Source organism: Oryctolagus cuniculus, chromosome 7, assembly GCF_051225735.1.
Source record: "Oryctolagus cuniculus isolate XC-2025 breed Fujian yellow rabbit chromosome 7, ASM5122573v1, whole genome shotgun sequence".
Taxonomy (NCBI): Eukaryota; Metazoa; Chordata; class Mammalia; order Lagomorpha; family Leporidae; genus Oryctolagus; species Oryctolagus cuniculus.
Window position 1 is genome coordinate 11,397,134 of NC_142873.1, and position 26,572 is coordinate 11,423,705.

General features: G+C 48.9%; 1 protein-coding gene across 3 annotated transcripts in view; it reads left to right on the forward strand.

The window, feature by feature from the left end:
• Positions 1–26,572, forward strand: part of PTPRN2 (protein tyrosine phosphatase receptor type N2) — a 1,109,078-nt gene that overhangs the window by 227,404 nt on the left and 855,102 nt on the right. The window contains exon 1 of one of the 3 annotated variants that reach the window (XM_089336861.1): positions 13,711–13,732. The exons of the other annotated variants lie outside the window; for them this stretch is intronic. Coding sequence (XP_089192987.1) covers positions 13,726–13,732 — 7 coding nt within the window. The 5' untranslated portion in view covers positions 13,711–13,725. Of the gene's footprint in view, positions 1–13,710; positions 13,733–26,572 lie in introns of those variants that run through there. 3 annotated transcript variants of the gene reach the window in all.

The window sequence follows — 26,572 nt, forward strand, 5'->3', positions numbered from 1 at the left end:
AACCGCATCCCTAAAGGCACTCCTCTCGGAATTCTCAGGACAAATTCCTGCTCTGCTTGTGTGTAGGACCTCGTGGTCGCTAAGGGATTTCCTGGGTCCTTATCGCACTGGTCTGAGACTGAATTGGCTGGGCCGGGGGCTGCCTTCCTGACGTGCAGGTGGAGCTACTGGGATTGCTCTGCCAAGACCGGCACGGTGACGCGGAACTGTGGAGGAAATTTGCAGATGATTACAGGCAGACGCTGCTGGCTGGGTGTTGTGCGACTCCGTGCTCATCTGTCCTCGGCAGACAGAAAGGGCACTGAGGGGAAGGAAGGAACCTGGGGCAGACAGCGCTGAACTGCTGCCCTGCCAAGCAACAGGAGACGTTGTCTCAACCTTGAACTTTCCAGCTCAGTCAGGACTCCGAGTCGGGGAGCCAGGAAGAGGGCAGGCTGAGGTCAGATCCTGGCGGGGGACACAGGGATGCATCTGGTCCCTGGAACGTGGGGTGCCCCTGTGTGCTCCGCATCCAAAGGGCAGGGGTGGGGGCTGGAAGTGATTCGTCCATTGTGGATGTTGGGTGGAGTCTGCAGCAGAGACCAAGCAGAGCCCAAGACCAAGCAGAGTGTGTATCCTGGCTGCCTGGGCAGAATCAGCCAGACCAAAGCCAGGCCTTGTTGGCCGTGGCCTCAAGCGGTTCCTGAACAGGTGCCTAGTTACCAGCCATGAAGGAAGGACTCCTAAGCCTATTCCAAGTGACTTTGAATGGGAACTCGTCCTGGTGTCATGCTGAGTTTCAGGATTAAACATATATAGTACAGCTGCTAAAGTTTCACCTGTCGCAGATGTGGTGTTTTTCCCGTTCTGGTTCAGGGCAGGCCTGTGTGGCTGAAGTTTTATCCATCCCTTTAATTACAGGAAGACTGCTTTGGGCATGTTGATGAGTGGACTTTGGCTGGAGGGCGTGGAGGAGTGAGGTCCTACTGTTCCATTACATCCTTTAGCACATTTCTTACATTGGTGCATGCATTGTTGAGTAAGCACCATGGGGAATTCTTCAAGATGACACATTTGCGGGTGACCTGCCACCTCTGAGTATCTGGTGCAGTGCTGTGTTCCTACCACACGGGCACGATGCTGGGATGTACTGCCCCTTCCTAGGTCTGCGTAGGCCGAGCACCGGGTGTCTGGAGGAGGAGCCACCATCTGCTTTCTGGCCTGGAAACAGGGTCCTGAGGTTGGGGGTGGGTGGGTGTGGAGTTCAAGTACATCTGAAAGAATTTCACATTTAGATGTAATTTTACTGTCTTAAGGATGGAACCTAAGCTTGGATTTTTCAACACATGTGTCTGTGCCATGATTAGTCTGTTTGTGTAGTCTGTTATAATTATTTTGATGTTTTTTTGGAAAAGATTTCTCTAGGGATGTGACACCTTGAGCATCGTAGCACATACAGGCAGGAAAAGCAATGGGTGAGCTGTAGGAAGTGATGGGATATGGATGCCACTGGCCAAAGATACCTTCTCAAATGTAGGGCTCCATCTCTGTTTTCCTACATTAGTCTTTTTTTTTTTTTTTTGACAGGCAGAGTGGATAGTGAGAGAGAGAAAGAGACAGAGAGAAAGGTCTTCCTTTTGCCATTGGTTCACCCTCCAGTGGCCGCCGCGGCTGGCGTACCGTGCTGATCCGAAGGCAGGAGCCAGGTGCTTCTCCTGGTCTCCCATGGGGTGCAGGGCCCAAGCACTTGGGCTATCCTCCACTGCACTTCCTGGCCACAGCAGAGCGCTGGCCTGGAAGAGGGGCAACTGGGACAGAATCCGGTGCCCCGACCGGGACTAGAACCCGGTGTGCCAGCGCCGCTAGGTGGAGGATTAGCCTATTGAGCCATGGCGCTGGCCCCTACATTAGTCTTTAACACACACTCAGGCTGTGTCATTAGCCCTTGTGTTGGCAACATCTGGCTTATGAGGAAGGCAGTCATTACTTAGCTATGGTCATTACTTAGCTGTCTGCACTATGGTGGATGGTTCCCTAACAGGTCATATGTTGGAGGCTTGCTCCTCAGTGTGGCGGTGGGAGGCGGTGGATCTGGTGGGTGGGCCTTGACTTCCTAGAAACGTGCCCCTAGAAGGGACTGTGGGAGTCACATCTCTCTGGCTTCCTATCTAAAGTCGTCTCCCTCTCCTGCACGCACACCCATGTGAGGCCCTCATCAGAGGCCGAAGCAATGAAGCTGCCTGGTTTTGAACTTTCGGCTTCTAAAACTCCGAGCTGAACAAATCTCTTTTCTTCATAACGTTAGCCTTCCTCGGGTATTTTGTTATAGTAACGAAAACAAAGAATGAAAAGCCATAGGGATTTTGTTTTTCAGGTTGAATCTTTGGTCATTAGGGTGGATTGACAGTGTGTTCATCTGTTTTTTTCTGGGTTCATGTCTTGACTGCATCCATTTCCTACACCCATCTGTAGCTATAAACTCTGCCACTGGCCCTGCCGAGGTGCCTGGGAATGTGTATTCCATGGTCCAGGGGAAGTGGATGAATATGTCTGCGTGAACTATAATTCACATCACAGGGAAAACGTTCAGAGCACATCACTTACGGTGGAAATGCTGCAGAGCCATCTTCATGGAGATAAAATCTTGCATTGTTCCCAATGGGAGAAATGCACAGGGTCACTGACCAATCTTCCTGCTCGAGGCTGTGGAATTTTAGACCCAGAGACGGAATGCTTTTTTGATAGTACATAGCTTACTGCTAGCAGCCCTGAACTTGTACTTTTCCATATATACCATGTGTAAAATTTGAGTGATATCTAAACCCCATTAAAAGGGAAAATTTGCCACGGACTTATTGTATGGACTAAGGTGTTATTATCACTATTGTCATTTTAAAAAATTACTGTAGTGAATCAAGGTATGGAATACTATTCCTGAAGATCCTACAACACTACAAATTATTAAGTAAATATAAACAGAATAAAATATACTTTAAAATAATTACATTTATCTAATATGAGCAGCCTTGGTTTGTAGAAAATTCCAGAATCAGCGTAACTGCTAGGATGCAGATTTCTCAAGCTTCGTGTGTGTCTTCTTTCCTAGAACTTTTCTGTTTTTTCTTTGATACTTTTTTAAATAAGAATTTTAACTTTTGATAGTAATTATACATACTGATGGGGTACAGTGTGATGCTTCCATACATGCGTACATTGTGTAATGATCACATCTGGGACATCGGCTTGTCTTTCTCAGTAGTTCTATTATTGATACTTCAAAAAGCTACTGATATTTTGCCCGTTGATTTTGTATCCTGCAACCTTATTGAACTGGTTTATCAGTTCTAACAGATTTTTTGTGGTGATGTCCTAAGACGTTGTATACATAGAAAATCATGTCATTTGCATTCATGGATAATTTGACCTCTTTGATTTATTTCTCTTGACTTCCCACTCTGGACAAGATTTCCAGTATTATAGTTAACGTGGACATCCTTGTTTTGTCCCTGATACTAGAAGAAATTATTTCAGTGTTTCCCAATTCTGGTTGATGTAGGCTGTGAGTTTATCATGTACGGACCGTGCTGTGTTGAGGTGTGTTCCTTTTATCCCTAACTTTTGAGGGCTTTGTTATTATGAAAGGGTGTTGACTTATTGAGTGCATTTTTTTTTATTTGGCAGGCAGAGGTAGACAGTGAGAGAGAGAGAGACAGAGAGAAAGGTCTTCCTCCTGTTGGTTCACCCCCCAAATGGCCGCTACGGCCAGTGCGCTGCGCCCATCTGAAGCCAGGAGCCAGGTGCTTCTCCTGGTCTCCCATGCAGGTGCAGGGCCCAAGCACTTGGGCCATCCTCCACTGCACTCCTGGGCCACAGCAGAGAGCTGGACTGGAAGAGGGGCAACTGGGAAAGAATCCGGCGCCCCGACCGGGACTAGAACCCAGGGTGCCGGCGCCGCAAGGCGGAGGATTAGCCTAGTAAGCTGCGGCAGAGGCCAGCATTATCCTAATACTAAAACCATACAAGGAGCTCACTTGGCTAATCCTCCACCTGCGGTGCTGGCACCCCGGGGTTCTAGTCCCGAATGGGGCACCGGATTCTGTCCAGGTTGCCCCTCTTCCAGTCCAGCTCTCTGCTGTGGCCCGGGAGGGCAGTGGAGGATGGCCCAGGTCATTGGGCCCTGCACCCCATGGGAGACCAGGAGGAAGCACCTGGCTCCTGGCTTCGGATTGGCACAGTGCACTGGCCATATCGGCCATTTGGGGGGTGAACCAACGGAAGGAAGATCTTTCTCTCTGTCTCTCTGTCTCTCTCACTGTCTGACTCTGCCTGTCCAAAAAAAAAAAAAAAAAAAAAAAAAAAGAAAAAAAAGGATAATGCCGGCCTCAGAATACATTTAGAAGAGTTCCTTTCTTCCAATTTCTTGGATTAATTTGGAAAATAATTTGTGTTAGTTCTTCAAGGGTTTGGCAAAATTGAATAGTGAAAACTTCTGGTTATGGGCTTTTCCTTGTTGGAAGATGTTTCAGTATTGATTTTATATCACGAGTATGTATTATTTATTTGTTCAAGAGTTGTCTGTCTTCATGGTTTGATTTTGGTAGGTTGTATGAATCCAGCAGTTGATCCATTTCTTCCAGGATTTCTAGTTCGTTGGTGTATAGCTGTTTATAACAATCGCTAATGATCATTCATGTTTCTGTGGTATCAGGTGTCCTGTCTGCTCTTGTCTCTGATTAATTTGACTCTCTTCTCTAAGCTTTGTAGATTTTATCTTTGCAAACAACCATTTCTTCAATTTTTTGTGTTACTTCAGAAGTGTTTTTCATTTGTTTCTGCTCTGCTATTTTTATTTAGTTATTCTCTTCTAGTAGTTTTGTGTTTTCTCATTCTTGTTTGTGTAGCTTCTTGAGTTGCATTGTTAGGGGGATAGTTTGAAATCTCATTCATTCTTTTTTGTTGTAGACACTCATTGTTAACTTTAGTTCAGTACTGCTTTTGTTATGTTCTTTAGGTTTGGGTGTATCGTGTATTCATTGTGTCCCCCCCAAAATTAAAAATTTCCCTTTTGATGTATTCATTGGCATAATCGCTGTTCAAGAGTGTGGTCCGGTTTCCCTGTGTGTGCACAATGCATAATGGCCGTTTTGTTCATTTCTAGCCCTGTTCCTTTTCGGTGTGAGAAGATACATGCTTTGATTTCTGTTATTTTTGAATTTGACCTAACATGTGCTGTGTCTTGGAGAGGTTCTGTGGCTGATGAGAAGAATGTATATTCCCCATCTGTTGGGTCAAACATCTTGTGAGTGTCTCAGAGATCCATTTGGTCAGTAGTATCATTTCACCTCATCTGTTGATTTATTTTTTTGTCTGGTGATCTTTCCACTGATGAAAATGACATGTTGAATTTCCTTACTGTTATTGTACTAGAATGTATCTCTCCATTTAGATCTAGTAACGTTTGCCTTACATAATTGGCTGTTCCAGTATTAAGCACATTTATTTGCAATTGGCTTTTCATCTTGTTTAATTGATTCTTTATCAATATGTAGTGAGATTCTTTGTGTCTTTTCACAGTTTTTTATTTAAAGTCCATTTTATCCAATACATGTACATTTAACTGCTCTTCCTTGCCTTTGGTTTCTATTCGCATTATCCAGTCTCTTCACTTTTAATCTATGTATCTCTACTAACGAAGTGAGTTTCTTGTAGACAGCATTTTATTGGATTAATAATTTTGAATACATTCAGCCAGTCTATCTTTTAATTGAGGAACTAAATCAATTTGCATTCAAGGTTATTGATAATAAGGACATACTCCTGATCATTCTGTTAATATTTTAAGGTGGTTTTGTATGTCTTTGGACCCTTATTCGTCTCCCGTTTGTCTTTGGGTTGGTGGTTAGATAGGTTTATTCTTTTTGTCTTTTGTGTGTCTGCTGTACTGTTGAGTCCTATGCTTTCACATATTTACATGCTGAACGTTTCTCCCACATGTATTTCTTGTAGGTCTGGCGTGGCAATAATGAACTCCTTCCATTTTTGCTTGTGTTAAGACATCTTTCCTGGGGCTGGCGCTGTGGTGCAGTGGGTTGGGACCCTGGTCTGCAGCACTGGCATCCCATATGGGCGCTGGTTTGGGTCCCGGATGCTCCACTTCTGGTCCAGCTCTCTGCTGTGGCCTGGGAGGGCAGTGGAGAATTGCCCAGGCCCTTGGGCCCCTGGACCTGCTTGGGGTCTGGCCATTGTGGTCATTTAGGGAGTGGGCCAGCAGATGAAAGACCTCTTTCTGGCTCTGCCTCTCTGTGTGACTCTGTCTTTTTTTTGGTAAATTTTTTTTAGAGTTATAGGTAGAGTTATAGACGGTGAGAGAGAGACAGAGACAGAGACAGAGAGAAAAGTCTTCCTTCTGTTGGTTCACCCCACAAATGGCCGCTACGGCCGGTGCTGCGCTGATCCGAAGCCAGGAACCAGGTGCTTCTTCTCCTGGTCTCCCATGGGGTGCAGGGCCCAAGCACTTGGACCATCCTCCACTGCACTCCTGGGCCTCCTTGTTGGCAGTTTTTTTTTTTTCCTTGCCAGCCTTTGTGTGTGTCATGCCACTTCCTTCTCGCTTGTAAGGTTCTTGCTGAGGAGTCTGCTGTCATACTCATGGAGAGGCCCTTGTAAATGACTTGAAACTTGTTGTTTTGAGGATTCTGTTTGTCTTTTGCCAACTGGACTGTAATATCCCTTGAAGATGATTTTACTTTTTGTGGTCCTTGTGCTTCCAGGGCCTGATGTCCCTGTTTCCAAAGATTTGGAAAGTGTTCAGCAATTATTTAAATGAGTAGGTTTTTCTATACATTTCCCCCTTCTTTTCTTCTTTGTCCAGTAGTTCATCAATTTCCCTTTGTTTGGGGTCTGTTGCTAGATAGTTATTGTGTTATTATGGGGGCATGATGCTATGCTGTTTTTCATGCTGTGTGTGTCGCTACATTGGTATTGGTGTATTTGGTCTCTCTCTCTGGCTTTCGTATAAAAAACTTCCTACTAGAGATGATGTATGCTAGGGTATTGATTGGCTATGCTGCATGGGTTTTGGTTTCAGCATTAATGTGGTGTTTGTGCAGTTCCTTTGGCTCCAAGCAATGTTGGCAATGTCTACAGGTGGCCTAGGCTGCAGGAGTTCTGTGACTGCAGTGCTACTTGGGTGTGGCTGCCTCAGCTGGGGCAGGTTCACGGGCAACTCATGGTGTGCCTGTCTGCAGATGTGGGGAACTCATCAGCTTGTGTGGGTTGTAGGAGGGCAGAGCCACTCTGATGTGCCCCGTAGAGGGGTAGAATGCTTTATTTGTGTCTGAGGACTGCGCATGGGCTGGACCACAAGAGTAGGCACACATGGGGCCACCTGTATGTGTTTGAGGGCTGCAAAGGTGGTTTCTTGGGACCTCCACGGGCCCACTTGCTCAGGGTCATGTGCTCAGCTGCCTCTCAGGACCAAAGGGTTTGCATGGCTTCTTCCTTGGGAAGTTGGAGGGAGTGATGCCTCCTGCCTCTTTTCTGGGGGCTTCTGCAGGCCAGGCTGCCCAGAGAGGGCCAGGCAGGTGTTTCGTGGTATCTTGTAAGAGTGTGTGTGGGAGCTCCTGTCGTCCTCATAGGGTTCTACTGGGGGCGATGGCCTGGCTGCTTCGTAGGCTCCTGCATGGTGGAGTCTCAAGATGACTCGGTGCTGCCAGTGCCTGGGTGGGGAGAGCACCCAGTGGCTGAGCTCTTTGTCTGGGGCGGTTCAGCACCATGGTAACCTGCCACCTCCCCGGACTGGGTGCGTGCGGGGTCTTGGGAGGGTTGATCTTGAAAGGAGAGGGAGGTGCTGTGTGCTTGTTTCCTTCTTTGTAAGCCATCTTTTTTTTTTTTTTTGGACAGGCAGAGTGGACAGTGAGAGAGAAAGGTCTTCCTTTGCCGTTGGTTCACCCTGTAAGCCATCTTGTATCTCCGTACTCTGCAAGGTCCCTGTCTCCTGCCCACTGTGCCCTGGGGCTCTTCCTTAAGCACACCTCGGATGTACTTGCTGTTCGTTCCTTTGTTTTGTGGAAAATCAGCCACCTTGTTGACATCACCTCCCAGCTGCCTACATTTTTGGTAGCATGTGCCTTGGGATTATTTTTTTTTTTTTGCTTGTGGATCTGTAAGTGTGAAAAAAATTTCTTAAAATAGTTCTATTCTTTGAAAGACATGTCTAATTCCAAGAGAAAATAAATAAAAAAATTATTCCCTGAGAAAGATTATTTATTTATGAAAACTTTTTAAATCAATGATATGTCCAGTCCACGCCGTTCAGTGGTGGGGCAACCAAATCCTCACATTTTAGCAAACGCTCTTGCAGAGCCCGAATGGATGCTTGGCTCTGTCCCTGGGGTCTGCAGCACTTGGCACTTCACACTGCCTCCGTGTGGCACCCTGTCACCTCTTGCTTATGTAGAGGAGAACATTTACGCAGCCGAGTTATAGCCATAGAAAGTCAAGAATGTAACCAGAGAGGTTAGATGCGAATCTGGCCTCGTCCTAGGCTGTGGCATGGTTGGCTGGATGGTGAGCTGGAGCTCAGAACCTCCCTGCAGCCAAGCAGAGGGTGCCGGGTGACACTGGCAATGTTGCCCATACAGACCTGGGGACCAACTCCAACACCTGCAGAGAGCCTTACTGGCCCCAGAGGAGGAAGCTGGTCACGTCACCTCCATGAGCATCTGCATTTGTCCAGTGTTATTAGCAGTTGGGCCCAAAGCTCCCCTTAGTTAGAACTGTCAGTGCTAAGGACTGGGTGCTGTTTTCTCAAGTCTGTCCGTGTGGCTTTTGTGGTGTTTATGGACAATTGTGCCGTCTTTCTGGAGAAATTAATTCAGTGAACTGTACTCAGTACAGTAGAGGTGCGGACTTCTTGTCCTCTGGGCTCGTGGAGGTGGTCTTTTGCTAAGAAACACCCTGACTTTCACTCTGAAAAGCACAAGTCAGGGTCTTCCTTGCACTTGGTGGCGATCTCCTTGACGTCTTTTCTGCTCCGTTGCGCTGTCCTCACTGGGAGAACACACTTACTGCCGTGTCTGAGGAACCCTTTGGGCTTCTCTGGAGGGCGTCCTTGCAGTGGTACACCCCTGTCCCACTGGGGGAGGGAGGAAGCTTCCTTCTCGGACCTGACCCCCTTCCCTTCCTGTCCCAGTGCTGGTGCGCACACTGCCTGCCGGTGTGTCTGCTCTCCCTCTGAGCTGTGTGACCCCTGTTCCGAGAAGCTGTGATGATTCCCGAGTCTTACAACCTATACCAGCCAGCTGCGTCCCCAGGAACAGCACAAAATGAAGAGAAGCAAGTTTATCAGATCTGGGTTCAGAATCCCCCTGACTGCATTTGGGGAGTGTGTTTTGATAGGGTCGAGTTTCCAAGAGAATGACCTTGCATTGTTCTTCATTTTTCCCATTTGGACGGAATTCACAGGGCTAACTTTATGACGCCAGCCCATCCCGGCTCAGGTGTGTGCCCCAGGAACGTGGGGGACAGAGGTACCTGAATCGGTGACCGAGGACTGCTGGGGAGGTAGGAGTCACCCTCACAGGTCCTCAGTAGTTAGTTATTCTGGCAGGATCTTGGGCTGGCTGGAGCCGATCACTTCTGGCCATTGTTACCTAGAAAAGGATGTTCCCAGGAACTTGAAAATTAAAGATTAAATTATTTGGCATTCTGATCACTGAGAAAAATAACATTATGGTTTTGATGGTAGTGACAGATTTTTAACCAAGCAGGAAGCTTTATATTTGCCCAAGTTTGTGATGTTATGCTTTAATCTTTTTTTTTTTTTTTTTGACAGGTAGAGTGGACAGTGAGAGAGAGAGAGAGACAGAAAGGTCTTCCTTTTGCTGTTGGTTCACCCACCAATGGCCGCCACCACTGGCGTGCTGCAGCCGGCACACCGCACTGATCCAAAGGCAGGAGCCAGGTGCTTCTCCTGGTCTCCCATGGGGTGCAGGGCCCAAGCACTTGGGCCATCCTCCACTGCACTCCCTGGCCACAGCCGAGAGCTGGCCTGGAAGAGGGGCAACCGGGACAGAATCCGGCGCCCCGACCGGGACTGGAACCCGGTGTGCCGGCGCCGCTAGGTGGAGGATTAGCCTAGTGAGCCGCGGCGCCTGCCAATCTTTTTCAATAGTTCATTTTTGTCTCTATACAATGATATTTTTGAAATGGAAATACAACAGGTGCCAATTCTACTTTAGTTTTTGTAGGTTTACTTTCACATTTCTTCAGAAACTTTCAAGTCTGAAATTTCATCAGAGTAGATGTTCATAGGTTTAATTTAAAAAAAAACTTTTCCCCCTATGGCATCTTGCCCTAAATGAGACAGGAAAAACTGTCATTGTTTGGGGTTCTGCTCTCTGGAGTTATTTCCAGGACTTGACATTAAAGCAGCGTTTATTCTAGTGGGACTCATGCAATGTTGGTTTACACAGAAGATGGTCAGGCCCTTGTTTATGTTATCAGGAGAGAAATGGTTTCGGGTTTACCAGGCAGTGTGCCAAGGGCATTGCTAAGACCGAGGGAGACGGAGGGCTTGCAGAGAAAACTCTGTCCAGGAACGTTGAGGTACCAGATGGAAGCCAGCACAGGGAACTGCCAGGAAGGAGGCGCACCTGCTGTTACAGGTGAACACGGCTCCGTCACTGTAGGGGTCCGTTCTAATGTACAGGTGTTTTTTTTGTCTTCTAAATATTAGTACTTCAGGTTTTATACCTTTGGTAACTTATATAACAAATGCACATTCAAGAGGGAAGCATAATAATGTTAGTAAGTTAAATTCATTAGAAACATGCAAATAGACCTTACTTACAGAATAAGGGGAGACTTGCTGTCTTGTTGTATAGAATTATATATGTATAGAATTTGCAGTGTTTGGGGACTAACACTGTGGTGTTAAGACAACCCTTGTGATGCTGGCGTTCCCCTATCAGAGTGTGAATCCCAGCTGCTCCGCCAGCTCCCAGCCAGCTCCCTGCTGATGCACCTGGGAAGGCAGTGGGAAATGACTCAAGTCCTGGGGTCCCTGACACTCACGTGGATGCCACCCTGGTGGAGCTCCAGGCTCTAGGTCTCAACGTGGCCGAGCTCTGGCATTGGGGCCATTTGGGGAGTGAACCAGAAGATGGAGAGAGTCAGTCTCTCTCTCTCTCTGTCTCTCTCTCCTTCTGTTCTCCCCTCCCTCTCTCCCCTCCCTCCTTCTCTCTCTCCCCCTTCACTCCCTCTCTCCCTCACTTTCTCATTTTCTGTCACTCTGTCTTTCAAATAAATAAAATAAATTTGAAAAAAGAATTGCAGGACTTTGTTGGTGAAGGGGAGGTTAATTTGGTCCTGTACACACTCCCCTGGATCAGCCTCTCCTTTCAGACGGCTTTTGCTATGTGGCGCACTCACTTGTATTAGCTTAATCGTGGACACCTGCACTGATTTAAGTGTTTTTTTGCTTTGTGTACTTTAGGTTACACTGCAGAGATCTTTAATAGTTAAGGGGTCACCCACCCCCTATAGCGAACACCTGTACTTAGTTTCCATTAAGAGCAGCAGAAAAGCCTGTGGAAGGTTGAGACATGGCCTTGGGAGTTCTGAATTAGTTTTCCTGTGTTGCTGATGATCCCAGGAACTTGGGCGTTTGGTCTCGGTGTTCTTTGTCTTGTGAGCTTGTGCTCCCAAGAGACATGTTGGGAACAGGCTGAGGAGTCCTTGCTGGACTCTGTGAGTTTGAAAATGCAGGACAACACTGACCCTAGCCATATCTTTCTGTGGGTGGCCCCCAAGTGCAATTACGTGAACAATGCTGTGGATGGGAGACATACTTGCTGCGGATTGGATGTTAAATGTCACAGAGGCCCACGTGTCAGGCTTGGTCTCCAGGTGGCTCTGCTAGAGGTGATGGAACTTTAGAAGGTGGACCTAGTGGAATCGGGTCACTGGGGGTGTGCCCTTGGAAGGGACTTCTCCTGCAAGGGTGGTGTTCAAAGTCTGGATTTGGGCCCAGGCCCCTCTGTGCCCCGGCTCCCGTGGGGTCTTACCTTCACATGCACTTTGCTATCTCCCAGGGTTCCCTCAATGAGGGCTAAGGCCTCTGGCAGATTTTTGGATTTTGAACCTTCAACCAGAATGAGCCTTTCTCTTTTACAAAGGTATCCTGCCACAGGTATTTCACTGTAGTAATGAAAAGCTGATGAATACAATGCCTGACATAAATAAAAAGAAGCAAAACCTCACCTGTGTGTCAACATCCATATGGGCGCCGGTTCGAGTCCTGGTTGCTCCTCTTTCAGTCCAGCTCTCTGCTAATGGCCTGGGAAAGCAGTGGAGGATGGCCCAAACACACCTAAGTCATTAGTATGTAGAATATACGGATGATCAAGGAGGAAGATGGAGGATATTTAGAGTACTTCAAAGGAAATTTTGTTTGCTAGAATCTTTTATTGGTAAGATCATTTATGTTCTCATTTAAAAAGTTACCCCGGGGCCGGCACCGTAGCATAGTGGGTAAGGCCGCTGCCTGCAGTGCTGGCATCCCATATGGGCTCCTGTTCGAGTTCTGGCTGCTCCACTTCTGATCCAGCTCTCTGCTAATACACCTGGGAAAGCAGTGGAAGATGACCCAAGTGTGTGGGCCCCTGTACCTGTGTGGGAGACCTGGAAGAAGCTCCTGGCTCCTGGCTTCAGATTGGCCCAGCTCTGGCCACTGCAGCCATTTGGAGAGTGAACCGGTGGGTGGAAGATCTCTCCTTCTCTCTCTGCCTCTGCCTGTCTGTAACTCTGCCTTTCAAATAAATAAATAAATCTTTAAAAGTTACCCCATTCTCTGAATCAAAGTTCTCAACAGAAAGTTTTAACAATCCAAGGATTCAATAAAAGAAGGAATCCTTCGATGTATTTAACTCTCTTGATTATGGTAATCCTCACACATCAAATGATGCTTTTAAGATTTATTTATTTATTTGCAGGTCAAAGTTACAGAGAGAGAGAGAGAGAGAGAAAGATCTTCCATCCGCTGGTTCACTCCCCGATGGCTGCCAGGAAGCCAGGAGCTTCTTCCATGTGCGTGGCAGGGGCCCACACACTTGGGTCATCTTCTGCTGCTTTTCCCATGCCTGTAGTAGGGAGCTGGATCGGAAGTGAAGCAGCTAATTGGTGCCCACGTGGGATGCGGGTCCCATAAGTGGTGGCTTTACCCACTGTACAACAGCAGCCTCAGCAGCAATTGATTTCTAACACAGCAGTGACATTGTGACGTACTTCTGCAAAGAAGCCGCTGACATCCCGACTCTGCCGTGGTTTCTTGCCATCTGCGCATCTCTTGTTGAGACACACTTGACGTGAAGGCTGATGGCGCCTGGCCGAGCCCCTGCCCGGCCCACTCGAGCTTCTGGGCACGCATGCTCGCTCCCGACAAGCAAAGCCGGGCTGCCGCAGCGCCGGCCGCTCATCGATCCTTTTCGGAACCGTTTAGAGCTCTCCCGCTTTGATGACTTTATTTAGCACCATCTTGACTTTGGAATTTCAAATGACGTTTCTGATGCTCCAGCTAGTTAACTTAAAAATCATTTCTCGGGATCCCTGTAGGCTATTTAAAGTCTCTGATTTCGTGTAATTAGTAAGAAACCGAGAGCGCATTTAGTGGCAAAACTCAACACTTTCAACGGGCAGCTACAGAGGGGCGCCTCTGATCTCTTCTTGGGAAGAGTGTACTTCAGCATGTTAAGTACGCGTTGTTTTCTACTTTATTTATAGGGTTGATATTATTTGCCTTATTGCTGTTATCGGAAGCAAATATTGGCACCGTAGATTGTATCCAATAGATAGGCTCAGTAACACAAATGCCTTATCCCTCTGCCACGTCTGCCTCCAGTTGGCTTTTTTTTTAAATTTTTTTGAATGAGTTATAAAAATAATTCTTCAAAGCTGTTAAATAGGAATTTTACATTAGGTCTGCCTTTGAACTCCTGTCAGATGTTCAGCTCGGGAGGCGTGTCTTCCAGGGCACCCTCACCCGTTAACGGGCACATCCATGTTCTCTGGGCGTCGAGAAGTGGGTCTGCATTAATACATCATGAGGGGGTCGGAGGGATGGATGTCTTTATTAGTATGCTGCAAGAGGGTTCGTGGAACCGCATCGAGGAAGTTCTTCTCCAGACACAGGCTGTGCCTTTCTTCCTTCCATGGCGATTTTCTGGGAGGAGAAGAAAGGGAGTGGGAGACAGGAGGAAGTTGCATTTCTCCAGTGCTTTGCAGATGGGATGCTGCTCCACCGCTGAGCACCAGGCTTGAGTGAGGTGCAGTGACAGGCCAGGGTTGTCTAGGGCGGGTGAGACTGGTCTACAAACTCAAGGTGGCGACTGAGCTGGCGCCCTTGAGCCTGGAACTCGGTCCCCTGGGGCTGCTCTCAGAGGGGCTGTGCTGAGCGGCCGGGGGCTGGGCGCACACAGATCTGAGCACCAGGTCGGGCCAGGGGCGGGTTTGACTCAGCACATTCTGTCTTGAACGGTGGCTCCAAGGGTCCTCTCCTCTGGGAATAGCCGGCACCTACCTGCAGCGTAGGATCTGTGCTCAGACACGCCATGTGCCCACGTGAATCTGCTGTGGGTCTCTTTCCTCTGTCCATTTCTTTCCGTGCAACTGTTGCGGTTTCCTATCTGCACACTTTCCCACACCCTCCCGCGAGCCAATGTCACTGGGAGGTTGTTTGGACCTGGTTCCTTGGGATGGGGCTTTCCTTTCCAAAATAATCCACGGTGGCCATTGGAGGGTGAACCAACAGCAAAGGAAGACCTTTCTCTCTGTCTCTCTCTCACTGTCAACTCTGCCTGTCAAAAACAAAACAAAAAACAAAACAAAACAAAACAAAACAAAACAAAACAAAAAAGACTGAGTGGGACTGCCTGGAGCCAGATGATGGGCTGCGGTGGCTTGATAGGTTAGAAAAACAAGCCATTGTCAAGGTCTTTGCGGTTGTTATTGATAACCTCCCCGAGCCTGTGAAAGGGTTGTCCTAAGGCCAGTGCATTCCAGCTACCTTTGAGTCAGGCTTATCGAGGTTTATTTATTTAATTTGCATGTAGTAAATGTAGTGCACAGGGGTGAGCTTGACCCATGCTTCCATGGGAACAGCACCAGGACTGATGGTGTCTAAGATTTGCCTAGCCCAGAGTTTCCCTCCCTCCCTCCCTCCCTACACCTGTGATGGCTGATGCGATGCAGCTTTGCTTAGCCACAACGCCACATAGATGGAGCCCTGCAGCACCTACCTGGCCGTGGCGCCTGGTGTCTTTCATTTGCATGGTGCACTTGAGAGTCACTCATGCTGCTGTGAGATTGAGTTCAGCCCTTTTTCTGGCCACGTGGTGTTCCCTGGCATGAATGTGCCGTCAGTTTTCTTTTTTTTAATACATCCTTTAATTTTGTACAGTTGCATTGTTTTCAGTTTTCTGCTGTTGCGAGTTGCTGTAATAAACAGTGCCACGCTAAAGGGAGCAGATATTTTAATTTCTTTTGGGTTGTTGACCAGGGGTGCTGTAGCCGGGTCACACGGAGAGGACGCGTGTGCATCCTGTGTGGAGCGGACTGTTCACTCCACATCCTCTCAGCATTTGTATTCGTAGGGTCCCTTCCTCTTCATCCCTGGGTTTGCAGTGGGGTCCCACGTGGCTGTAATATTCTTATGTATAGTGATGTCATCTTCTCAGGGGTTATTTGCCATCCTTATCTCTTGCCCAGTGAAGACCAGCACCTTTCACATGTATGCAGGTACTTACTCGAGGGGTGGGAGGATGAAGGGGGAGAGAGAGAGAGAGCGAGCGAGCATATGAGAGAGCATTCCTGTTCACTGGTTTACTCTCCAGATGCCTGCAACAGCTGGGGCTGTGTCAAGGCTGGAACCAGAGGCCAGGAATTCAGCCCAGGTCTCCCACATCGGTGGCAGGGACTCAGTTCCTTGAGCCATCACTGCTACCTGGAGTCAGGAGTGAGAGCCAAGTGTCGATCCCAGGTACTCGGTGTGGGATGTTGCCCTCTGAACCTTGAGCTACACCCCTGCCTCCCCTCTACCTTGTAACTGTTCGCCCGTCTTAGACACAAGCGCACACATCAAGATTTTCAATAACACAGGCAGTCCTAGTTGCTACTGTGCCCACGATGCTTTTCTCAGGAAAACGTCTGGTTTTCAGGGATTTAAAATGTGTGGGTTTAGGAGCAGGGTTGCTTGTTCATATCCCTGACGTGGCTGAGTCGGTCTCACAAGGTGCTTGGTGCCTGGTTGCCTTCCATGGTCTACAATGTCTGCCGAGGTGCAGAGACTTTGTCGTCCACTCTCTCTGCTGTTTTCCGGGGCCTAAGACTCTGCCTGTTTGTCAGGTGCTACCAAAGAATTTGTTGAATGAAGGATGGTGGGCAAAGTAGATCCATGGCTGACACGTGGCCGAGGGTCAGCAAGGCTGGAGAGACCAGCGTGCCCCCTGCAGGGTTATGCTCCTTTCTGATTTCATCTCTGCACAACCACTGTCTTGGTTTTAAGCAGGAAGGCATTTTGGCCCCATTTTTAAAAAATTTATTTATTTATTTGAAAGAGTTACAGAGAGAGGTAGAGGCAGAGAGAGAGAGAGGGGTCTTCCATTCGCTGGTTCACTCCCCAGATGGTTGTGCCGGCCAGAGCTGCGCTGATCTGAAGCCAGGGGCCAGGAGCTTCCTCCAGGTCTCCCACGTGGGTGCAGGGGCCCAAGGACTTGGGTCATCTTCTACTGCTTTCCCAGGTGCATTAGCAGAGAGCTGGATGAAGAGGAGCAGCCGGGACTAGAACCGGCACCCATATGGGATGCCAGCACTTCAGGCCAGGGCTTTAACCCACTGCGCTACAGCGCCAGCCCCTTAGCCCCATTTCTTTATTATTTTTTGTTTACATTTTTCCAGTTAAATTTTACATGTAGTAGAAATCCATGGATCTCAAGTATTCGGTTCGGTCATTTTGGCAAAGGCGTGCCCTGTGTAACCCCTACCTCTGTTAAGGTTACTCATAGAGCACTTTGTGTCATCTGGAGAGTTCTTTAACACCTTTTTCCTACCAAGATCACGGCCCCCACCCAGGAAATGGCTTCTCTGATGCTTGTCCCCTCTGTGCGTGGTGCTACCAGCTCACAGCAGCACATGCACAGACGTCTACAGCGTCAGCTACTTTGACTTCAGCCTGGTGTCTAAGAGATTGCTCTGGCCACTGTGGACCTCGGTCGTTAGTTTTCAGTCGCCAAGCAGCATTCTATTGTAAGGAAAGACTGCATTATGGGATCCATCTCCCTGTTGATGGACACTTTTTTTTGAAAGTCCTTCCCTCCTCAGTTTCTGGCTAATTTGAATAATGTCCCTGTGAACATTCTTGTACACTTCTTTTTAGGGGCATGTCTTCCTTGCCCTGGGCAGGTTCCTAGGATGGAATCGCTGGGTCGTGGAAACAGGTGCGTGTTCGACTTAAGGAGGACCGTAGAGTCCTCCCTAAAGTCATTGTTGCCTTTTACCAGGAACCTGTGAGCGCGCCGGAGGCTCTGCATCCTGCCCAGTTGCAAACTCCGTCTTTCCAGTTGTTCTAGTTGGTGTGTGGTGGTGTCACGCCGTGGTCTTAGTTTTCCTTTCCAACGGCCCATTCTGGAGACCGGTTCCCTGTTCTCAGCAGCAGAGCCTCGAGATCAGGTTGTGTTGAAACCCCCCTGCTCTGCCCTCGGCTGCTTCTAGCTAAGACCTCGGGGGCGAGGCTCAGGGGCAGGCTCAGTTTCCACATCTGTGTGATGGGGTGATGTCTACAGGAATCCCACGGACGAGCGGCAGCGGTGGTAAAAGGTGTCGACTCCAGCGCCTGGTGTCGTCCTCGCTGCTGTCCCTGGGATGCAACGCGGGCTTACACCCCTGTCCGGCTCAGCACCACACCCAGCACCTCTTCTCATTCATTTTTCCCATAGGCATCTGGGGCAGCAGGTGGGCACACAATGGAACGCCGAGCCTGCTCAGGAGGCGGGGGGAGGGGGGGTGCTCCCGTGTATCAGGTGAACACATTTTCCCTTCCTGGCTTCTGGGCCAGGCTGCTCTTCAGGTGAGTGATCAGAAACACAACTGCTATTTAATTGGATATTTCAGAGTCCTGCTTGGGAGACTTTTGTTTTTGGAGGATTGGCTACACTGCAATATAATTCTTCATTTCCGAGTTGGATGAATCACATTAATTCAGCAAACAGCAGTCGGCAAACCCCAGACAACCAAACATCTGCGCCAGCAGGGAGATGTGACTGGATTCCAGGGTAGCTGTTGTATTTTTCCCTCCGAAGAGATCAAGTAAAGGAACTCTTAGGCACCGTGTGTGTGTGTGAGTGTGTGTGTTTATGTGTGTGTATGTGAGAGTGTGTGTGAGTGTGTGTATGTGTATGTGTGTGTGTGAGTGTGTGTATGTGAGTGTGTGTGTATGTGTATGTGTGAGTGTGTGTGTGAGTGTGTGTATGAGTGTGTGTGTGAGTGTGTGTATGTGAGTGTGTGTGTGAGTGTGTGTGTGTGTGCCACAGAAATGGTCCCTCAGCCTTTCTGCACACTCATTTTCAAAAATGAAAAATTTTTTTAAATCAATATAAATTTACTCACTGAAGATAAATGTATTTAAGAACATGGAGGATGACATTATGAAATTGCCGTTATTCATATTCAGTTGGAATAGAACTGTCTTTAACCCTTTAGCAGAAACAAGAGTAACTTGGCTGTAAATGTTTCCTTTCAGACGTCGCCTCCCTCTAGCCTCTGCTGGCTGGAGGTTCAAGTCACCAGCTCTCCCGTGTCCATGGTGTGGTTCTGCAGTGTGTGCGCGTCACCAGGACGTGCACTGCTGTCTGACTGGTTGTATAAGTGGCACTGCCAATGCTCCTGTACGGACAGAACCACCTTTGGTTCACATCAGTCAAAGTTTCCCTGCAGGAAAGTGCTTGCCGTGCGGTGCCACTGGCTTGAAGTCCTCCTGGTTCACCTTGGTTCAGCTCTGAGCTCCGGTGAACGGTCCGGTCTGGCTTTCGCTTTGGTTTTCCCACGGGGCCGTCCCGAGTGGCCTTGGGTGTCCCTGAGTCACAGGGGAGATATTTTTTTTCTGCACTTAAAAATAATGCAAACTGTATAACAGGCAGAAATACCAAGCAGAAGGGAGATGCCTGGGAAGCTGAGTCTGAGAGGGTGATGAAGGTCATGGCTATCTGGGGGTGAGCTCCCAGGACCCACTCCCCACGGTACACGAGACCTTGATGCAGCCTTGAGCTGCCTGGGCTGGGAGAGAGAGAGAGAGAGAGAGAGAGAGAGGCTCTGTAACCCCACTGACAGCCAACAGAGAGAGCCTGCCAGCAGAGTGGTTCTCTTCCATGCAAGTGCTCAGGCACCCTCTTCCATCCGCTGGTGCACTCCCCAGATGGCCGCAATGGCTGGAGCTGGGCTGATCCGAAGCCAAGAGCCAGGAGCTTCTTCCAGATCTTCTCATGCAGGTGCAGGGGGCCCAGACACTGGGTCATCTTCCACTGCTTTCCCAGGCCATAGCAGAGAGCTGGATTGGAAGAAGAGGAGCTGGGACTCGAACCAGTGCCTATATGGGATGCTGGCATCTCAGGCAGAGGCTTAACCCACTGTGCCACAGCTCTGGCCCTGCGGCCACTGTTGATGCTGAGTGCTACTTCTGATCTTTAATACTTCATCTGTCTTTATCCTGTAGAAAATTATGCATATGTGATTATACAACTCTACTCCACAGATGTAAGCATCTCATGTTACCTGTTTGAAAGCTACAGTCTCTAATGCCCACATAACCTTCACCTGTGGTTGGAAATGCCTTGGCTTTGCCCAGGCCCAGTCCTGGCTGCTGCTGGCTTTGCAGAGTGAACCACTGAATGGGAGCTCTCTGTCCCTGCTTCTCAAATACATAAAATAAACACATGAATACAAATTAAAATGGAGCCGGCACTGCGGCTCACTAGGCTAATCCTCCGCCTTGTGGCGCCAGCACACTGGGTTCTAGTCCCGGTCGGGGCACCGGATTCTGTCCCGGTTGCCCCTCTTCCAGGCCAGCTCTCTGCTGTGGCCCAGGAGTGCAGTGGAGGATGGCCCAAGTGCCTGGGCCCTGCACCCCATGGGAGACCAGGAGAAGCACCTGGCTCCTGGCTTCGGATCAGCGTGGTGCGCCAGCCACAGCGCGCCGGCCGCGGCGGCCATTGGAGGGTGAACCAACGGCAAAGGAAGACCTTTCTCTCTCTCTCTCTCTCTCTCACTGTCCACTCTGCCTGTCAAAAAAAAAAAATTAAAATGGATAAAGAAAATGTGGTATACGTACACAGTGGAATATTACACAGGCAAGAAAGAATGAAATCCTGCCTTTCACAGCAAAATGGTTGGAACTGGAGAACATCATGTTACGTGAAAGAAGTCAGGTACAGAAAGATAAACATTGCATGTTCCCCTTCATAGGTGGATGCTAAACACACACACACACACACCAGATAAAAACCACCTCAACCTGAACACAGAATAGTGATGAATGGAGCCTGGCTGGGTTAGGGAACTGTAGAGGCACCTGGGTAAGGGGTACTGAATCAGAGAAAAAATTAGTTCCTAGTGTTGCCCAGCATAGTGGGTGACTTTAGTTCGCAATGACCTGTTATATGTTTGATGAGCAATAGAAGAAAGGAACTCTAAGTCTCTAATCATAAATTGATGCCAAAGTAGGGGAATGGTTGATTAACCTCATTTGGTCGGTACATACTGTATGCATGTATTGAAATGTCAAACGGTACCCCAAATATGTACAATTATTTTCAATAAAAGTTTAAAGAAATTCAAAAAAGAAAAACTATAGGTTAAATCTTTATGAAATTAATTTTCTTTTGTTTTTCTTTAAATTTAGAAAGGTCATGGCTGGCACTGTGGCGTAGTAGGTAAAGCTGCCACCTGAGGTACCGACATCCCATATGGGTGCTGGTTCTAGCCCCAGCTGCCCCACTTCTGATCCAGCTCTCTGCTATGGCCTGGGCCCCTGCACCCACATGGGAGACCCAGAAGAAGCTCCTGGCTCCTGGCTTCAGATTGGCGCAGCTCTGACCACTGTGGATGAAAGACCTTTCCTTTCCTCCCTCCTTCCCTCCCTCCTTCCCTGCCTCCCCGCCCCCGCACCTTTCCTGTGCAACTCTGACTTTAAATAAAAAAAAATTTAGAAAGGCTTCCCTAATCTAAGATGTGATAACTATCCATCTAAACTCTTCCTGCTTATTTCTTTTTCTTTTATTTTTTAAGAATTATTTATTTATTTATTTTTAAAAAGGTTTATTGTATTTATTTGAAAGACAGAGTTACAGAGAGAGGTAGAGACAGAGAGAGAGAGAGAGAGGTCTTCCATCTGCTGGTGCACTCCCCAGATGGCCACAACGGCCAGAGCTGCGCCAATCCGAAGCCAGGAGCCAGGAGCTTATTCCAGGTCTCCCACATGGGTGCAGGGGCGTAAGGACGTGGGCTATCGTCTGCTGCTTTCCCAGGCCATAGCAGAGAGCAGGATCGGAAGTGGAGCAGACGGGTCTCGAACTGGCGCCTATATGGGATGCCGGCCCTGCAGGCTGCAGCTTAACCTGCTATGCCACAGCACCAGCCCCAGTTCATTTTTTTGTCAACATCATCACTGGGTGTATGACAGTTTTTTGTGCAGTTGTGGATAAGTTTGTTTTCTAAGGGTAACTGCTGCTACATTTTTTTTTACTTTTGTCTTGCAATCGTCTGCCTTAGCAAAACAATTTCATTTTGATTTACGTCATTTGATTTCTTCAATTCCAATAATGGCTTACAACGGTCTTTAAAAATGATTAAAAAGGGTATAGCCTTCCAGTCTTCAGACTAGAGTCTGTAGTCCTGAAAGATTTCCTGTATCGTATGTTTGATGACAGCTTCCTTCCCATTTATTCTGGTTTCTCCTTTTTAAAATAAAGGCAATTATTCACATGCTGCCTCTCCATTTTCAGTTGCCTCCATAAGTCAGCTTCTCACAGTTTTCATCACTTTGTTTTATCATCTGCAATTTAGATTTTTTAAGCTTAGCTTCCCCATTCTTGATTTGATGTTCTACAGAGATAATTATGTTCTTTTTTAATTTTTAAAGATTTATTTATTTGAAAGTCAGAGTTACATAGAGAGAGAAAGAAGTTACATAGAGAAAGAGTTACATAGAGAGAGAGGTCTTCCATCAGCTGGTTCACTCTCCAAATGGCTACAACGGCCGGAGCTAAGCTGACCTGAAGCCAGGAGCCAGGAGCTTCTTCCAGGTCTCCCACGCAGGTGCAGGGGCCCAAGGCCTTGGATCATCTTCTACTGCTTTCCCAGGTCATAGCAGAGAGCTGGATCAGAAGTGGAGTAGCAGGGACTTGATCCTGTGCCCCATATGGGATGCTGACACTGTAGGCTGGGGCTTTAACCCACTGCACCACAGCGCCGGCCCCTCTTTGTGTTTCTAATCCAGATTCCCATTTTCAGGGCTGTCTTTTCTTGGTCCTGTGTGTTTGCCTTTTAGTCTGCTTTACATCTGGCCTGTAGAATTATTATTTCATTTTTCCTTTAAAAAACATTAAATGGGTAGAGTGACAGAAAGACATACACACATGCATATACACAGACACACAAGCTGAGAGAGAGAGGAGAGAGAGAATTGATTGATTGGTCTTCTATGTGCTGGTTCACTCCCCAGCTGGCTACAATAGCTGGGGCTGGGCTAGGCTGAAGCCAGAAGCAAGGGGCTCCCTCTGGGTCTTCTACAAGGATGGTAGGCACTCCAGTCCTTGGGCCGTCTGCTGCTGCTTTCCCAGGCGCATTAGCAGGAAGCTGGATGGGAGGTGGAGTAGCTGGGACCTGAACCGGCGCTTCAGTATGAGCTGGGTACATCCCAAGCGGCAGCTTCACCCACAGCGCCACAGTGCCTGCCCCTCGTGTTTTCACAGTAGCTGTTTTCTTAAGAAGACAAGCCAGATGCGTTTTAGAGTTCACAAGAATTTTCAATCATGATTTTTAAAAATGTTTCCCAGCTGCCAGCGTCAGCCCTGGCCATTGGGGGCATCTGGAGAGTTGAACAGGTGGACAGAAGCTCTGGATCTCATAAATAAAAATTTCCAAAGTATTTCTTGTATTAAAAACTAAGTTTATAGGAGGATGTGGGCAATTGCTATGCAAATAGTATACAAGATTTGACAGGCGGGGCAGGAGAGGGGGGAGACGGATTATCTTCCATCTGCTCACGACAGCCAGGACCCAGGAGCCAGGGTCTCCGCCTGCGTTTCCCACGCAGGTGGCGGGGGTTCAAGTACTTCATCCTTTACCTGCTGTTTCCTGGGCCCAGTAGCAGGAAGCCACTGCTCCACTTCCCATCCAGCTCTCTGCTATGGTCTGGGAAAGCAGTAGAAGATGGCCCAAGGCCTTGGGCCCCTGCACCCACGTGGGAGACCCAGAGGAAGCTCCTGGCTTCGGATTGGTGCAACTCTGGCCATTGCAGCCAATTGGAGAGTGAACCAGCGGATGAATGGTTTTCTCTCTCTCTCTCTCTCTCTTTCTCTCTCTGCCTCTCCTCTCTCTGTGTAACTCTGACTTTCAAATAAATCAATAAATATTAAAAAAAGAAGTCCTAGAGCTGCAGTGTTGCCTGGTTCCACTGCACGTCCTGTCCCGCCCGCACCCCTGTTCTGGGTTGAGGGCTGTTTTGGGACTCTGTTCCCAGATAAGCAGGAAAAAGAAGCTCCCAACACTGCCCTGTCTCCTCACCTTCCTTGCCCCGAAGTTCCAGTTCCTGGGTGAACCAGGACAGGGATTTCCGAGCTGAGCGTGAGGGGCTGTGTAGGCCTGGGGCTCTGAGGTGGCCCAGAGTGGGGGCTCAGCTGTTTCTCTTCTTCCTGGTGAGGTGCTGCCTGGTGTGCTCCCAGGCGCTTTGGATCCTGGTTGTTCTTGCCTTTTTGCCACGGATCCAAGCTGGTGTGCTGGCTGTCCCAGGCCTGCCATGTCCTTCAGTGATGGTGGGAGGCAGGGTGGGTCAGGAGCTAACCCCTCTCCCCCAGTAGGAACAGACAGATGGATCTCCCATTCACTGGCTCACCCCCTGAATGCCCACAACAACCAGCACTGGGCCAGGCTGAAGCCAGGAGCCAGGAGCTCCATCCAGGGGCCTCACACGTGGGTGGCAAGGACTCGAGTTCTTGACCTCTCACCTCCTGCCTCCCAGGAAGCTGGATGGAGAGTGGGGCTGAGACGCAAACCTAGACACTCCAGCGTGGGATGTGAGGGTCCAAGCAGCGACACAAGTCCTACGCCAGATGCCCGCTCCTCAATTTAATAATTGAACTCTTCTTGGAGGTTTGTAGAAGTCAGATTAGGAATTCAATGACTGCAAACAGGAACGGAGCCCAAAGTTACTGCGGGGTCAGATGGGCCATTTTTGGATGCTGTTTGCCAGGGTTGAGCTGTGTCTGTGTTCCGTGGAGATTGTTCATGTCCTTGAGCCTCCTGAAATGAAGTCGTTACGCACAGGCCTGCGTTTCAGTGGACAGTCTTGTCCATCCTGATGCCTGCCAGGTGACACCCATGAAAGTGCTCAAGAGGTTGTTTTCCACTCTTTTGGACTAAAAAAACAACTTTATTACATTTTATCTCACACTTTTTGGTTCTGCTTCCAAAGGATGCGGCACCCTTGTTCACTCACAGGCTCATTTCTCTCCTTCATCCTTTTTTTTTTTTTTTAAAGATTTATTTATTTATTTGAAAGGCAGAGTTCAGAGAGAGAGAGAGAGAGAGAGAGAGAGAGGTCTTCCTTCCGCTGGTTCACTCCCCAAATAGCCACAATGGTTGCAGCTGTGCAGATCCGAAGCCAGGAGCCAGGAGCTTCCTCTGGGTCTCCCACGTGGGTGCAGGGGCCCAAGGACTTGGGCCATCTTTTACTGTTTTCCCAGGCCACAGCAGAGAGCTGGACTGGAAGTGGAGCAGCCGGGTCTTGAACTGGCGCCCGTCTGGGATGCCGGCACTGCAGGCGGCGGCTTTCCCCACTACACCACAGCACCGGCCCCCTTCTTCTTCCTTGAAGGACTTGGGATGAGTGAAGCTGACAGCTGTGGCTGCACACGGAGCCTGACTAACTTCTGTGTGCCCGGCAAACGGCAGTGGCTGCGGCATCCCAATTGCCATCTCCATCTCCCGCTCCTCCTGCCTCAAGACCAGGGCGGCCCTCCTCCTGACCCCGGTGAACACTGAGTAGCAGGGGACGCAGTGGTAAAGCCCAGGCATGTTGCTGGTGTGACACAACGTGCCTGTTTTAGAGATGAATACAGGGACTGGAAGCTCGGGTGAAAGCTGGTGCTGGAGCCTGAACCAGCACCCTGGCCTTTGCCTGTGCCACGCTTCCTCATTTGGCTGCAGGAGTCTGATTGCCTGTGTTGTGTCTACAAAGCTTCAGGGGCCGGCTCACAGATAGAAATCCTGTGTCTAGGCCGGCGCCGTGGCTCACTAGGCTAATCCTCCGCCTGTGGCGCTGGCACACCGGGTTCTAGTCCCGGTCGGGGCGCCAGATTCTGTCCTGGTTGCTCCTCTTCCAGGCCAGCTCTCTGCTGTGGCCCAGGAAGGCAGTAGAGGATGGCCCAAGTGCTTGGGCCCTGCACCCGCGTGGGAGACCAGGAAGAAGCACCTGGCTCCTGCCTTCGGGTCGGCGCAGTGCCCCGGCCGTAGCGGCCATTTTGGGGGGTGAACAAACGGAAGGAAGACCTTTCTCTCTGTCTCTCTCTAACTCTGCCTGCCCCCCCCCCCCAAAAAAAAAAAAAGAAATCGTCTAATTGAAATTGCCTTTCCTGGTAATGCACAGAGGGCTCATGTGATGCCGAGGTCAGCTTTTTTCATCCCAAGCTCCAAAGATATTCCCTCCCCCCACCTCACCCCCAAGTCCTGCATAGCAGAGAACAGAGCTGCCCACCAACAATGGCTTCTGGCAGCAGAAACACCCGCTGGAATTGGAAAATGAAATGCTTTGCTGTTGTGACTCCTCTTTGCTTTCTTTGCAATCTTTTCAGTTATGTTCAAGGTTTCTTTCCATCGAGAATACCTCTGAAAACAGGAATCCGTTCAATGACAGCAGCTTTGGATCTCTGGCAACCAGAGGCAAAGACAAAACAAATGCAGGGGAGAGAACCCTGGCCGTAAGTGGTAATTGATTTTGGGAGGAAAATGTCTTAAGACAAGCCCCAACTAATGACAGACGAAGCACCCCAGGATCTAGTTGCCTCGTGCCCTTCAAGCAGCGTGAGTCTTGGTAGCTGGAGATGCAGTGAGGGAGCTGTGTTCAGAGAAACAAGGAGAGATATGGGTGCTTGTTCACGGTTGCTATGGTGATTCCTCATTATCTCCAAGTCGCAGAGAGACTCCCGCACGGGGTATTGACAGTTTATGTATGGACCGCGGCTGCTGCTTCCAGTGACGCCGTGTGCGTGTGTGTGTGTGCATGCACCCGCCCGCTGCCTTCCCTACAGGTGCGACTCCACTCATACCA